This window comes from Colossoma macropomum, unplaced genomic scaffold (assembly GCF_904425465.1).
Source record: "Colossoma macropomum unplaced genomic scaffold, Colossoma_macropomum, whole genome shotgun sequence".
Classification (NCBI taxonomy): domain Eukaryota; kingdom Metazoa; phylum Chordata; class Actinopteri; order Characiformes; family Serrasalmidae; genus Colossoma; species Colossoma macropomum.
The window spans coordinates 22,862,842-22,875,722 of record NW_023494787.1 but is presented as its reverse complement, the minus strand read 5'-3'; the positions used below and the strand labels follow the sequence as shown (position 1 = coordinate 22,875,722).

At 41.6% G+C, this 12,881-nt stretch overlaps 1 protein-coding gene across 5 annotated transcripts in view; it reads left to right on the top strand.

The window, feature by feature from the left end:
• Positions 1-12,881, top strand: part of trioa (trio Rho guanine nucleotide exchange factor a) — a 111,891-nt gene that overhangs the window by 92,709 nt on the left and 6,301 nt on the right. The window contains exons 33-51 of one of the 5 annotated variants that reach the window (XM_036566482.1): positions 794-823; positions 1,038-1,177; positions 1,815-1,914; positions 2,031-2,274; positions 3,654-3,949; positions 4,426-4,596; positions 7,614-7,709; positions 8,318-8,466; positions 8,561-8,627; positions 8,747-8,850; positions 8,995-9,064; positions 9,159-9,248; positions 9,665-9,757; positions 9,893-9,943; positions 10,048-10,125; positions 10,245-10,436; positions 10,523-10,703; positions 11,252-11,518; positions 12,145-12,623. In XM_036566482.1, the coding sequence (XP_036422375.1) occupies positions 794-823; positions 1,038-1,177; positions 1,815-1,914; positions 2,031-2,274; positions 3,654-3,949; positions 4,426-4,596; positions 7,614-7,709; positions 8,318-8,466; positions 8,561-8,627; positions 8,747-8,850; positions 8,995-9,064; positions 9,159-9,248; positions 9,665-9,757; positions 9,893-9,943; positions 10,048-10,125; positions 10,245-10,436; positions 10,523-10,703; positions 11,252-11,518; positions 12,145-12,623 (2,898 nt within the window). Of the gene's footprint in view, positions 1-793; positions 824-1,037; positions 1,190-1,814; positions 1,915-2,030; positions 2,275-3,653; positions 3,950-4,425; positions 4,597-7,613; positions 7,710-8,317; positions 8,467-8,560; positions 8,628-8,746; positions 8,851-8,994; positions 9,065-9,158; positions 9,249-9,664; positions 9,758-9,892; positions 9,944-10,047; positions 10,126-10,244; positions 10,437-10,522; positions 10,743-11,251; positions 11,519-12,144; positions 12,624-12,881 lie in introns of all 5 variants that reach the window. The other 4 variants (XM_036566483.1, XM_036566481.1, XM_036566484.1 and 1 more) reach the window with 4 other exon arrangements.

The following is a 12,881-nucleotide window of genomic DNA, read 5'->3' as shown; positions in this document are numbered from 1 at the left end:
AAAGCGAGTTTCCCCAAAACAATGGAAGCTATAACAAAGGCAAAGGGAGAACACACTAAATACTGAGAATTTAGTTTTTGAGGCTTCTGTGCAGTTTTCTGATAAATGTTATCTTCTTTTTTTTTCCTGATGCTGAAAAATAAATAACTTGTTCTTAAAAGTTGTTTTGACCAGATAATAAATAAAGAAAGGTGGACATATATATATATATATATATATATATATATATATATATATATATATATATATATATATATATATATATAATAGAATATTTTTATATAATGAAATCTAAAGAACAGATTACAGAACTGTTTGCTGCAGCCCTAGTCTTTTTCCAGTTGTTAATCGCATGCTCTATTTTGACTGTTTACTGAAATGCTGAATGAAATTTTGCCTTTCGCATAATATGTTTTACATGACACAGGTTTGTGAATATCAAGCACATCCTGCATCTTGTCTTTTTTTACTGTCAGTTGGTGTGAGTCACCTCATATTTACTTGTAAGCACAAAGGGAAATTAAAGGTTAAAAAGCAATCTTTTTAAAAATGTAAAGGTTAAAAAGCAATCATATTTTAATGTGACTGTCTTCTTTGCCATTCTCACCCCAGAAATTTAGAATTTGATCAGTTGCAGAGCATTCTGAATGTCAGTAGTGACATTCGTAGTGCACAACAGAAATTGGCATAAAAACTTTCGCTGTTGTCCATGTGTCTTCAAAGCCACTTTGTCACATTTGATGTAATGTACATTTAAAAAGTAGTGAAATTTTCTTCTATATTTCAAATTAAGCTAAGTCAGGGATGCAAACATGGAGCTATGGTGAGTATAGTTCAGCACTGACAGTTAAACTTTGCATTACAATCGACACAAAAATGAAGTGAATAGCTTTCCTCAACTTTGTGCACTTTTTACCCCCTCTCTCTCTCCCTCTCTTGCTCTCTTGCTCTCTCGCTCTCTTGCTCTCCTCTCTGTTTCTGTTTCCTTTTCCATTTTTCTCTTTCTGCCTCAACCTCCTACCCTCAAAATCACACAGGCCTCCAGTATTGAGAACAAGCAAGACTGGATCAAACACATACGTGAGGTCATCCAGGAGCGCACAGTTCACCTGAAGGGGGCGCTGAAGGAGCCTATCCACATCCCCAAGCCCTCCACAACCAAACACAAGGGCCGCAGGTACAATCCCAGGCCAGTGAAACCTCTCTTACTATAATGTCTATGTTCTATGTTTGTGTCCGTAACAGGTGTAGTCTTTCTTTTCTTATACACAAAATCTCATTTACACATTGTCCTCTTAATCTTAACGTAGTTGATCATCCAAAACATGGTTTGTATCCAAAGTTATCTGTAAAAATGGACAGAGGTATGGGCATAACTTTGGTTTAAGGTGGCAGCTCCTACTGTTCTGATCGTTACTGTACTGTTTTTAGCTGTACAACATTCTTTTGTCCATTTTTATTGACAACAGTATGTGATACAGTGCCAGAGACCACATAAGAAGGTCTGTTTGATATTACTTTGTAAGTATGCAGTTTACACAGTGCTAATTGGGTAAGCTTTCGTTTGCTACATTAGCTTCAAAACTACGGCACAAAACTAGAGAACAAACTTCAGATACCAAATATATGTTGGGGTAACGGGAAGATTTTTCACTGGATGATCACTTTAAATGTAATTCTTCCACTGTTGCCATTGTCTTTATGTGTGTTTCTGCTTCTTTGTATTTTGTAAGCTGAATATTATGGAGAACAGCACCTTTTGCTTTGGTATGATTGTGTGTTTTCACGTGCTGTCTCCTTTTTTTTGTTTGCAGAGACGGAGAGGACCTGGACAGCCAGGGTGACGGCAGCAGTCAGCCAGACACCATCTCTCTGGCCTCCCGTACTTCTCAGAATACACTGGACAGCGACAAGGTCAGATACCATCCTTTTCACCCCAAAGCTACTGCTGTCTCATCCAATTTCATATCCACTCTCCAGGGCCGCCGTTGAACCTAATGAGTTTTCCTTTCTTTCTGTCTGTTCCTCAGCTGTCGGGAGGTTGCGAGCTGACTGTGGTCATCCATGACTTCATGGGTGGAAACAGCAATGAGCTGACTGTGCGCAGAGGGCAGACAGTGGAGGTGCTGGAGCGACTCCACGATAAGCCCGACTGGTGCCTGGTGCGCACCACTGACCGCTCACCCGCTCAGGAGGGCCTGGTGCCCTGTGCCATGCTCTGCATCGCCCACTCCCGCAGCAGCATGGAAATGGAGGGCATCTTCAACCACAAAGGTAAGGAGAGCTCATAGAAACACAAAGCCACAGACATGATTGTAGTGCTATGTCTTAGTACAATATAATTTCCTATATCAGTGAATGTCACTAATTATTGATAGTTATTGCATCCTTTGTGTGATTCTTTTAGTTTATTGTGGTTCTTCTGCATTACATCTGATTTTAAGAACACCAGACCACATCCGCGCTCTAGAGCAGAGGTCTTCAGATCTGGACCTTAAATCCAGTTTCTGATCCTGAATTTTGTAATCACTGGTAGGTATGCCACAAAGTGGTCAGTCAGTTACATAAATGGTTCAATTAAACTACAACTAATTACAAAATCCTGGACCAGAAAAATGATTCTGCTCTAGATGATCTGTGGTTTTTTTGCCATGTCAATCTCTTGTTTTGAGACATTTTCCTAAGAGTTTTTGTTTACACTGGCTAGCTAGTTACTCTGGGTTATGCTGTTACGATTGAGTGACCAGACTATTTCTCCCTCCCCATCGACCAAAGGTACATGTTGCCACCTAGTGTACCAAGACAGTAATTGCAAGACTTTGCTGCTTCTGTCAGAATGAGAAGCACAGCAACATAATTATTTTATTGAAAATACCTTCAACCTGTATCGTCAAAATATCATGATTTTTTTTTTTTGTCAAAAATGTTTTGCTGGAGGGGCAGTCTGATTGCTCAGCCCTTTACTATATAAGGGAAAGTCCCCATTGAGTCCCCATTTAGGCAGAAAACACAGTGAAAGAAAGACAAAGTGTCTTTATTTGGGGATCCACTCTCCCCATTTTTGTGTTTGTTCTGTCTTGCAATCTGAAGCTGCAGCAATTTTATTAATCTCCCTGTGGCTAAGCAATAATAGCATCCTAAAGAGATCAGTCACTTGTCGTAACTAGCCATTTTTTCGGTGTGTTTAGGCACTTTCCCTTTTAGGAAGGGCTCTACTATTAACTAGCAAGTGTGATGCTACAGGAAAAAATAAGCTAAACTGAAAACAAGCTCCTTTTTGTTTGTCATGAACATTTCAGTGAGTGAAAATTTCTGGGTGCTCAGCAACTGAAGCCACTAATCCCTCCTCCATTACAGATGTTACCCAAGGCCCACCTTCCTTTTGATCAGATCAGCACAGAAAAACACTAGTGACATAGGCAAATTGACTGCTTCAAGCTGTTTTTTTTCACTTGTACTGCCCTGAACAGAGCTCAGAAAACTTGAGGCACCCAGTGCACAAAAACACCAAGCAAAACATTTCTCTCCTATTAAAAACAATTAGGGGAAAAAAAAAGTTAGTCCACAGAAAATGCACACAGTGACTCTCCCCTAACTCTGTAATCTCCCTTTCTCTCTCTCTCTCTCTCTCTCTCTCTCTCTCTCTCTCTCAGATACTCTGTCTGTATGCAGTAATGATGCCATCCTCCCTGGGTCATCTGCCACCCTGCAGCCTGGTCATGTAATGGGCTCTCAGAGCTCACCTGGGCCCAAGCGACCAGGGAACACTCTGCGCAAGTGGCTGACCAGCCCAGTGCGGAGGCTCAGCAGCGGCAAGGCGGACGGCCATGTCAAGAAGCTGGCTCACAAACACAAGAAAAGTCGCGATGTCCGCAAGAGCGCAGACGTGGGCTCCCAGAAAGACTCAGATGACAGTGCAGCCACTCCACAGGACGAGACAATAGAAGAGGTCAGCTCACGCTCGGTCATCTTCATTCCTTTGTCTGAAGATGTCTCGCCTAGGGTTTCATGATTTTAGCCATTTTTGTATTTATTCTGTCCCTTTGCTCTCTCAGTAAATGGGTTGGATAATGTGCAAATACCTCTGTGCATTGTGATGCATCAAATTAAAGGTGATGATGCATTTACATACATTTTGTAATGTTAGGATCAACTTATAATATTCAGTGATATAGATGCTCTCGTTTTGCCTGAAATACATTTATTTGGCTGTTTCCAGACATAAATGTTGTCTGTATTCCCCTTTTTTGTAAGTAGTTCTTCTAGCCGCATTTTTTAATTTGGTTTCAGGTTTTTTTTTTGTTTGTTTGGTTTTTTTTTTATGTGTAATTTAGATTTTATGATACCCTGAATCATTCAGTAAAGAACCGTAATCTTTGTGAAGTCTGAGATTTACACCTCTAGTATGTGATGTTCTGTTCTTAGAGAGTGCGAAACGAGGGTCTAAGCAGCGGAACACTCTCCAAGTCCTCCTCCTCAGGCATGCAGAGCTGCGGAGAGGAGGAGGGTGAAGAAGGGGCCGATTCTGTACCCCTGCCCCCACCCATGGCCATCCAGCAACACAGCCTCCTCCAGCCGGACCCTCAGGACGACAAGGTGAGCCCTGGAGATAGCAGAAGAAAGCTGGGTTAACAGCTGTTGTATGAGAGATAATAGCCGTACCACCTCCTAGCCTGAAATCAGGATTTAGTTATATTTGCACATACACGGAATTTGTTATAATAGACATGTTTGAATTCTACATAGACTCAGTATCACACAGAGATGCAGACATTCATTGCAAATTATATTCACATAGATTAGAGGTCTGTGTTAACGTGAAATTGAATCCTGACCTGACCCATACCTGCAGCTTTGAGACCAGACCTGACTGGTACTACCTGCTTACACCCACTATTAGAGATGGATGATCACAGCCACAGTTTTATAGCCCTTAACCTTGTTACTAAGTGTTTAAGCTCATCATCACAAAATGAACTAAGAAAAAACTCAAAACTCAGATTTATCTGAAATCCGAGATGTAGCTGATACTGACTGAACTGGTGCTAAGAAATGCTTTAGCAATGACATCTGTAGTGCAGTTGCATGCAAAAGTGCCAGTCCTCCTGCTTAATGGCTCACAATACTATTACTCCTCTGTACCTGATGCAAGGTCCAGGGCATAATGTGAAATTTTGGAGTTTTAAACAGTTTAGTGAGCTTTCTTTTTATTTTGACCATGGTGAACACTTAGTATGACCAGCTTTGTTGTACACATTATACTATACTAGAGAGAGAGAGAGAGAGAGAGAGAGTGGGCGTAAGAGAGAAAATATGTGAAAGTGTGCAAAATTTACAATGGCATATTCAAATAAACACAAATGTACTACATGAAAAATCACTCATTAGAAAACAAACCCTTTTCTGTAGAAGCTCATAATATGGTCAAAGCCCTGAGAGAACCTTCACTTAGTAGCATGGCAGGGCAGTTCTTACAAAACCAGTTGTGTTTTTTCAGTCTTTTTCCACTATTTAAGTTGCAGTATACGCTGGTAAATTTTGTTTAGTTCTTGTTAAGTTTCAGCTGGATTTTTGTCCTCACTAATTAATTAATGACTAAGATTACCCATATTTCTTAGCACACAGTACATTTGAGCAGTTTAGTGTCAGATTTCAAGTGAAACTTCGGGAGACTTTTAGACAGTTTGAGTCTCTCATTTCTGTCGCTTTCAGATGCAGACTGAGTGAAATGTACCAGGTTTAACTGGGGTCACCCCTACCAAAGAACAACTTTATGACACTAATTTGTTTTTCTCTTTTGTTTTGTTCTCGGCTGTATTGTTTGCCATAGCATTATGTTGATTTGTGTCCTGTCTTTGTTTTATCTCAGTTCCCATACCTCTCCATTTGACTCCTTCCCTTTCTGGCCTCCCTCCCTTCATCTCACTTCTCTTTCTGTTGTCATACTCCAGCTTAGTCACAAGGTGTAAAATCCCCTTTCTTTTACTTTTATTTGCGTTTTTATTTTGATCTTGCTTTGATTTGGACAGTAGAGACGTAGATCGAGACGCCCCGCTTGTAGAAAATATCCTCTGCCTCCTGTGTACTTTACAGGCAGGTTTACCTTTCTGGTTTTCTTTGACTGTAGTTCATTTCCATCTAGACCTGATCTCCTCTTTTAGTTTAAATCTCGTTGATTTAAACTTGAGCTTGCCTAAGTTCAAAAGTACCCCCATCTTTATTTCTATTTGTTTTATTTTTTTGTTTGTGTTTTTTTTTCTTTAGTTTTCATACTTTGATTTTGTTTTGTGTTGTTTTTATTTCTACTTCTCATCTATTTCCATGTATATATTAATCACTTTCAATTAAGCATTATCAACCCTGGTTCCTCCATATGTGTTGGAGGTATTATTATTATTTTATGTTAAACTGACTGGGTGCCTCAGAGTGTGTCCTAACTCGTCTGAATGTAGCTTCAGAGTACTAGAGGGCACATGTGCTGTGAAGCAGAGAGGGGTGTGCGGGTTTGGTTTGTGTGGGTCAGAGGGGGTCATGTGCCTAATGACTCTGAATCTCAGAGAGCATCTCTCGCCCCCCCAACCCCTCTAACAACCCCCCCCATTCCCCATTCCCCCCCTCCCCCCTTCCTCTGTGCTTTACCCTTCATTATCCACTCTGGTGTCTAATTGGCATGTAAAAGCTAAGCAGACCAGAGGCCACTCCCAGACACAAATTGGAAAGTCTGGAAGGCACAGCAAGGGTGAGATTTTCTGCTAGATTTCACTTCTATGTACTGGCTGGATTGTTGCTGATTACTAATAAAAGGAACATACCACTGCTTTTTAGCATCATAATATCATTAATTATGTCTGGCTTCATACTGTTGTCAATTCTTAAGTCTGTAGTAAAATCAGAAAATAGTCATGTGATCAGCGTTTTGGATGTCTGGTCTGACAGATAGCTGCATGTTTTGATCTTCCATTTGTTTATCTCTCTTCAGATATTTTCTTGATGTAAAGCTCTGTTTACATATTTGACAGTGGTGCGTTGCTGAACATAATGCTAATGTTGTTAAGAACCAGTGGAATGTTCCTTTAAAGGCATGCGTTTTTACAACCAATTTTATGTGCCTGGACACAGTTGGACACAGTATGGAATGATTTCTCTTTATAGTTATTAAGTGCCTCTACTCTAAATTATTATTCTCATTGCTAAATCGGTTGAGACTCAGGAGAGCTTTGCTCCCAAAAACAACATAATTGTATTCTGCAACTACAGAATCAGGGACAACTTCACAAATGCCACTTGTGCTTTAGTGTTTTTGTTTTCAGTCATGCACAGTAATAGGATTTTGCCTAATTGGTGACACTTAAGACAGGTCTTGTTGTAAGATAATAATTCTACTTTCGTATCTTTTTATGTGTCTTGTCCGTGCACCTAAATATTGTTTTTGGTAGTTCATTTGAAACTCAAGAAATTGTTAATAATGGCCTGATGTCAAAACAAATAGCTTAAAAAGCATCAGATGAAAAGGGTGTCGCATCCAACAGATTTGTCTGATTTTTTTTTTTTTTTCTGTGATGACGCTTGACCCAGTTTTCTTTTCCTCTTCTCCTCACTCTCGCTCTCCTCAGACGTCATCCCGTCTTTCAGTACGCCCCTCCAGCTCAGAGACACCTAGTGCTGCAGAATTAGTCAGTGCCATCGAAGAGCTGGTCAAAAGCAAGATGGTAAGTGTCATAACAGTGTGCGTGTATGCATCTAGAATGGCTTGATGATTTGTGTGGTACTGTGTCAGTGCTCCCATGCAGTAGACAAATTATAATACTTAATAACTGTGATCCTGTCTGTTAGACCTTTCTGCATTTTTGGTGGATTATGTTGCTGGGGCAATGGGTGCATCTTAACACTATTTGAGCTAGATTACTTTTACCAGAGAAGGTTCTGTAATGTAATTTGTGAGTACATTTGTAATATCCTTAAATTACTACAGATAGTCCATATTCAAACGTAATAGCCTGGATGTATACGATTGCATTACATGACAGGTGCAACACTCCATAACAGTAACACTGGGCATGGTGTGTCTGTTACCAAATAAAGTTTTGTTATTACCATGCGTTCAGTGCAACCAGGACGGCTATTCCTAAGAAGGACTCTGGCTTCATTCAATTTTTTCAGATATTACTTGAACAAGCATTGCATTCATTGGTACTGGATTAAAATCACAAATTTTGTCTGTAATCACCCAAATTCTAAATCTAGTTCAGCACAAATTGTACATTAGTATATGTGTGTTTGGAAAGTGCGTCTCTGTGACAATGCTGTCTCTGGTCAGGCTCTGGAGGACCGGCCAAGCTCTCTGTCCGTGGAGCAAGCTGACAGCAGCAGTCCTTCCTTCAACCCCTCAGACAACTCCCTCCTCTCTTCCTCCTCCCCTGTCGATGAAATGGAGGAGCGCAAGACAGGCTTCCTAAAGAGACGCCAGTATGTGTCTATTTTATTGCCTAAAGTCACCCCCCCCATTTAAATATATTATCTGTACTGACTCTCAACATGTACCCTATTTGTTTGATTGTAGCTATGTACTGCTGGAGCTGGTTGAGACAGAGAGGGACTATGTGAGGGATCTAGGTTTGGTTGTTGAGGTGAGTGACCTTGGCTGCTCTGTGGCTTTCAGGAGTGGGACACTTGCTATTGAAATTTGAAGATGATCTTATCACTACTACGCATTGCATGCAGTGTAATGTTGCTTTGTGTTTTCCAGGGCTATATGACAAGGATGAAGGAGGATGGGGTCCCTGATGACATGAAAGGAAAAGACAAGATTGTGTTTGGCAACATCCACCAAATCTATGACTGGCACCGAGAGTCAGTAATCCTTCCTATTATTATTATTATATTATTATTATTATATACTTGATATTAATAAAGACTGTACAATCACACTGATACTAGTGTAAGATCTCCTGTAATGGCTGGCATTCTAAGAGCCTGTAATCCCTGACTTTTCAGTTTCTTTCTGGGAGAGTTGGAGAAGTGCCTTGAAGACCCTGATCGTCTGGGCTCTCTGTTTGTGAAACATGTGAGTTAATTTCCTCATCTGCATGCACAACACATCCTCCACAGATTCCACACAGTTTACCAAGCCAATTTTAATTTCTTACTTCTCACTGCAGGAGCGGAGATTGCACATGTACATTGTTTACTGCCAAAACAAACCCAAATCTGAACACATTGTCTCAGAGTACATCGACACCTACTTTGAGGTATGTTCTTAATAAAACATTTTTTTTGGGACTGTTTTATAATATGAAACTTTCACTTAGTTGAGTCAGGCTGCAAAGTCCTAGAATTGCTTCCTACTGGTCCAGTTAGTAAAGGATCTTTCTATTGCATGTCTGTGGGCTCTGGAATAGTGTTTTGAAGAATATTAGAAATGCAAGTTTGCTTGATGTTTTTTTTTATGCAAATGAAAGGCATGTTGTCCTAGCTAGCATATACCTAGTGCATTGGATCTCCTTTTTTTTCAACAGTTTGCAATTCTGCTGTTATTTTATTCAAACCAATTAATGTTACATCCTTGTTATGTTTTGCTTATCTTTTCATGTAAAGCACTTTGAGACTGTGTAAATAAAATGGAGATGATTATATCTAACATTTACACTTTGACTCTCACTTTTAGGACCTGAAGCAGCGTTTGGGTCACAGGCTGCAGATCACTGACCTGCTCATCAAACCAGTGCAGAGAATCATGAAGTACCAGCTTTTGCTCAAGGTCTGTTGATCTCCTCTCTCCGTTCCCACTGTCTCTAAGTGTATGCTTCAGCTCACTGGGCTTCAAAGCTTTGTCATTGTTTACAAAGCAGGCTAATCAGATTGGGCTGATCAAATATTCCTTTCTGTATAACAGGATTTCTTGAAGTACTCCAAAAAAGCTGGACTTGACTCACTGGATTTGGAGGTACGTACATGGGATGAGTTTTGATCACACAGCCATGCTCCGGCCTTCGTTAATCTTTGGTTCTCTGTGGATTGCTTAGTGCAGTGATGCTTTTTTTCTTACAGAAAGCGGTGGAGGTCATGTGCATTGTACCAAAGCGATGCAACGACATGATGAATGTCGGCCGACTCCAGGGATTTGATGTAAGACAGCCAGTCATTGGTCAAAATAAAAATAGGGAGGTGTGGACAAACGATACTTCTTGCTTTCTGTCAAACAGTGAATTTAAGTTGGTGTCTTCCTCTCTCTTTCTTTCTCTCAGGGGAAGATAGTGGCACAGGGTCGTCTCCTCTTACAGGACACCTTCATGGTGTCAGACTCTGATGGAGGCCTGCTGGGCAGGATGAAGGAGAGAAGAGTCTTCCTCTTTGAGCAGATTGTTATTTTCAGTGAACCTCTGGATAAGAAAAGAGGTTTCTCCATGCCTGGTTTCCTTTACAAGAACAGTATCAAGGTGCCTTTTCACATACAAGTATTCTCATCAAGTTTGGCTCTTTATGGTGTTAGGTTAATAGTGATGATTATTTGCAATGTGTGTAGGTGAGCTGTCTGGGCCTGGAGGACAGTGCAGATGGTGACCCGTGTAAATTTACCCTGACCTCCAGAATGTCCAATGGCAGCACTGAGGCCTTCATCCTGCACTCCTCCCACCCTGGAGTCCGGCAGGTCTGGACCCTTCAGATCAGCCAGATCCTGGAGAGTCAGCGCAACTTCCTCAATGGTACAAGGGGTGCATGTCTAGATTCCTTTGAATTGCGGAGTAAGTGTGGAGTTGTAAGCTGGTAAAACAACCTGTTATTCATCTGAAATTAAACTTTTTTTTCCTCTAGTTGAATAAATGCATGCCACTCAGTGTTTACCTGCTGCTTCTGAAATCTGTTTGGATTTAAATGAAAATGCAAACTTTTATGCCATTGCATAATCTAGTATAATAAAAATGATGAATTATGTGTATTTTTTTTTCTCACATTAACATTGATAGTGAAACCATTTGTTTTTGCTTAAACAAATTGGTTAGTGTCAAATTTTCCTTCACACAAAGTGAAGTCCGGACTGTCAATCAAACTGGCAGCACAACATTTAAAGCCAGTGCAGTTGGTTGTAGGTCGCACTTGTGACAATAAAAATTTAGCCATATCACATAGATAAAGGGTGTTCATCTGTTTGAAAGTGGCAGGTATTTATTTCAGATGCAGATGTTACTAAAGCTAAGTAAATCACATAACCTATTGCTCAATATCTCTCTGTCTGCTCTCTGCCTGCCTGCAGCGCTGACATCTCCCATTGAGTACCAGAGGAACCATGTGGGGGGCAGCGCGAGTGCTCCAGGTGGCCCTGCTGTTAGTGGCAGTGGAGGACAAGGCGGAGGGCAGAGCACAGCTCCTGGAGGAGGTGGGGCAGTTCCAGCAGGGTCAGTCTCCCGCTCACGCCCCTCCCGCATCCCTCAGCCCTCCCGCCTCCCTCAGCCTCTCCGCCACCATTCTCCCGCCCTGGGCCCCGGAGCCTGCGACCCCGATGGCCCTGACAAAATATCAGGTATGCCTAATTATTCACTCACCCACATGCAGCAGAGCTTTAATTGGGCCTAAAATTTTGAACTGAACCCAAATATAGCCTGTGAACATCCTGCTCCAATCTGGCTTCCTCGATCTCACAGTGCCAGGGTTTCAGTGCAAAACTGACTGTAGCCCAACTAAATTTTGTCCAAACTCAACTAGAATTCCGTCTAAACCCTACTGTAGTCCAGACAAATGGTAATAACTCAAATCCACGGTTTTATTTCACTCCCATCCATTTTCACAGTTGCACACATGGACCTCAGCTGCAATATAATGAGTGACTTCAGCGTCTAAGTCCAGAATTCCGTTCCTCATTCCTGTGACTAAATTATACTTCAATTATTTTGCATCGTTTTACATGTAGTTAATGAATAATAAGCTTCAAACTTAAAGCATAATAAAAGTAGGCAGGAAGAATGCAGTATGTACCAGTGATTTTTAGGCCAAAATCCTTTAAAAGTTGGGGAGGCTATGAGAAACATGAATGTGAAATTTAAACCTCACCCAAGACAAAAATGTGAAAAATGATGTCTGAACTCCGATTTGAATATTCCGGTTCTGTCAGGTTCGTACAGATATTTCAAGGTCTGTCTTGCGCTACAGATCCCAACACAGGCCGAGACTCTGCTAAGGTGAAGGTATCGGACAGCCCTCGGTCTAAACGTGGCGAGCCTTTGGAGAATGCCTCTAAAGAAAACCGGGACAGCTCGATTCCCATAGAAATTCCTCGAGCAGCTGTACCTCCCCTGGCATTGGTAAAACCTAGGCCAAGCACCATCTCAACAATGGCCACTCCAATGGCCACCCCAGCCTTCAAAGACTGTCTCCCGCCCTGCAGCCCAGGGCCGAAAAGCGGGGGCTGTTCTACCCCTTCCTCTTCCGCCTCCTTCTGGAGCTCCATGCCGGGTTCCCCAGCCAGCCGACCAGGTTCTTTCACCTTCCCTGGGGATGCGTGTGACACACTGGGCCGTCAGAATCAGAACCAAAGCCACAGGCACTCCACCCACAGTAAAGATGCTGACCGCATGAGTACCTGCTCCTCCGCCAGTGAGCAGTCAGTCCAGTCAACTCAGAGTAATGGGGTAAGAGCCCTACTTCATCCACAGGCTTCAGCGCATCCTGCAGCTCAGCCCAAGCTCTACTACAGCTACTCCACTTCAAGATCTTGTTGCTTTTTGTCCCTCTCTTGTCTACTGAACTTACTAACCCCTACTTGGAATCTGTCTGCTTTCTGCCTTTGATGATTGGGATTTCCAACCCCTGCATTCCTGAAATGTAACATATCTCTACAGCTACTCAGTTTACTAACTTCTGATGCTCTGTGTGTGGGATTCTGGAGA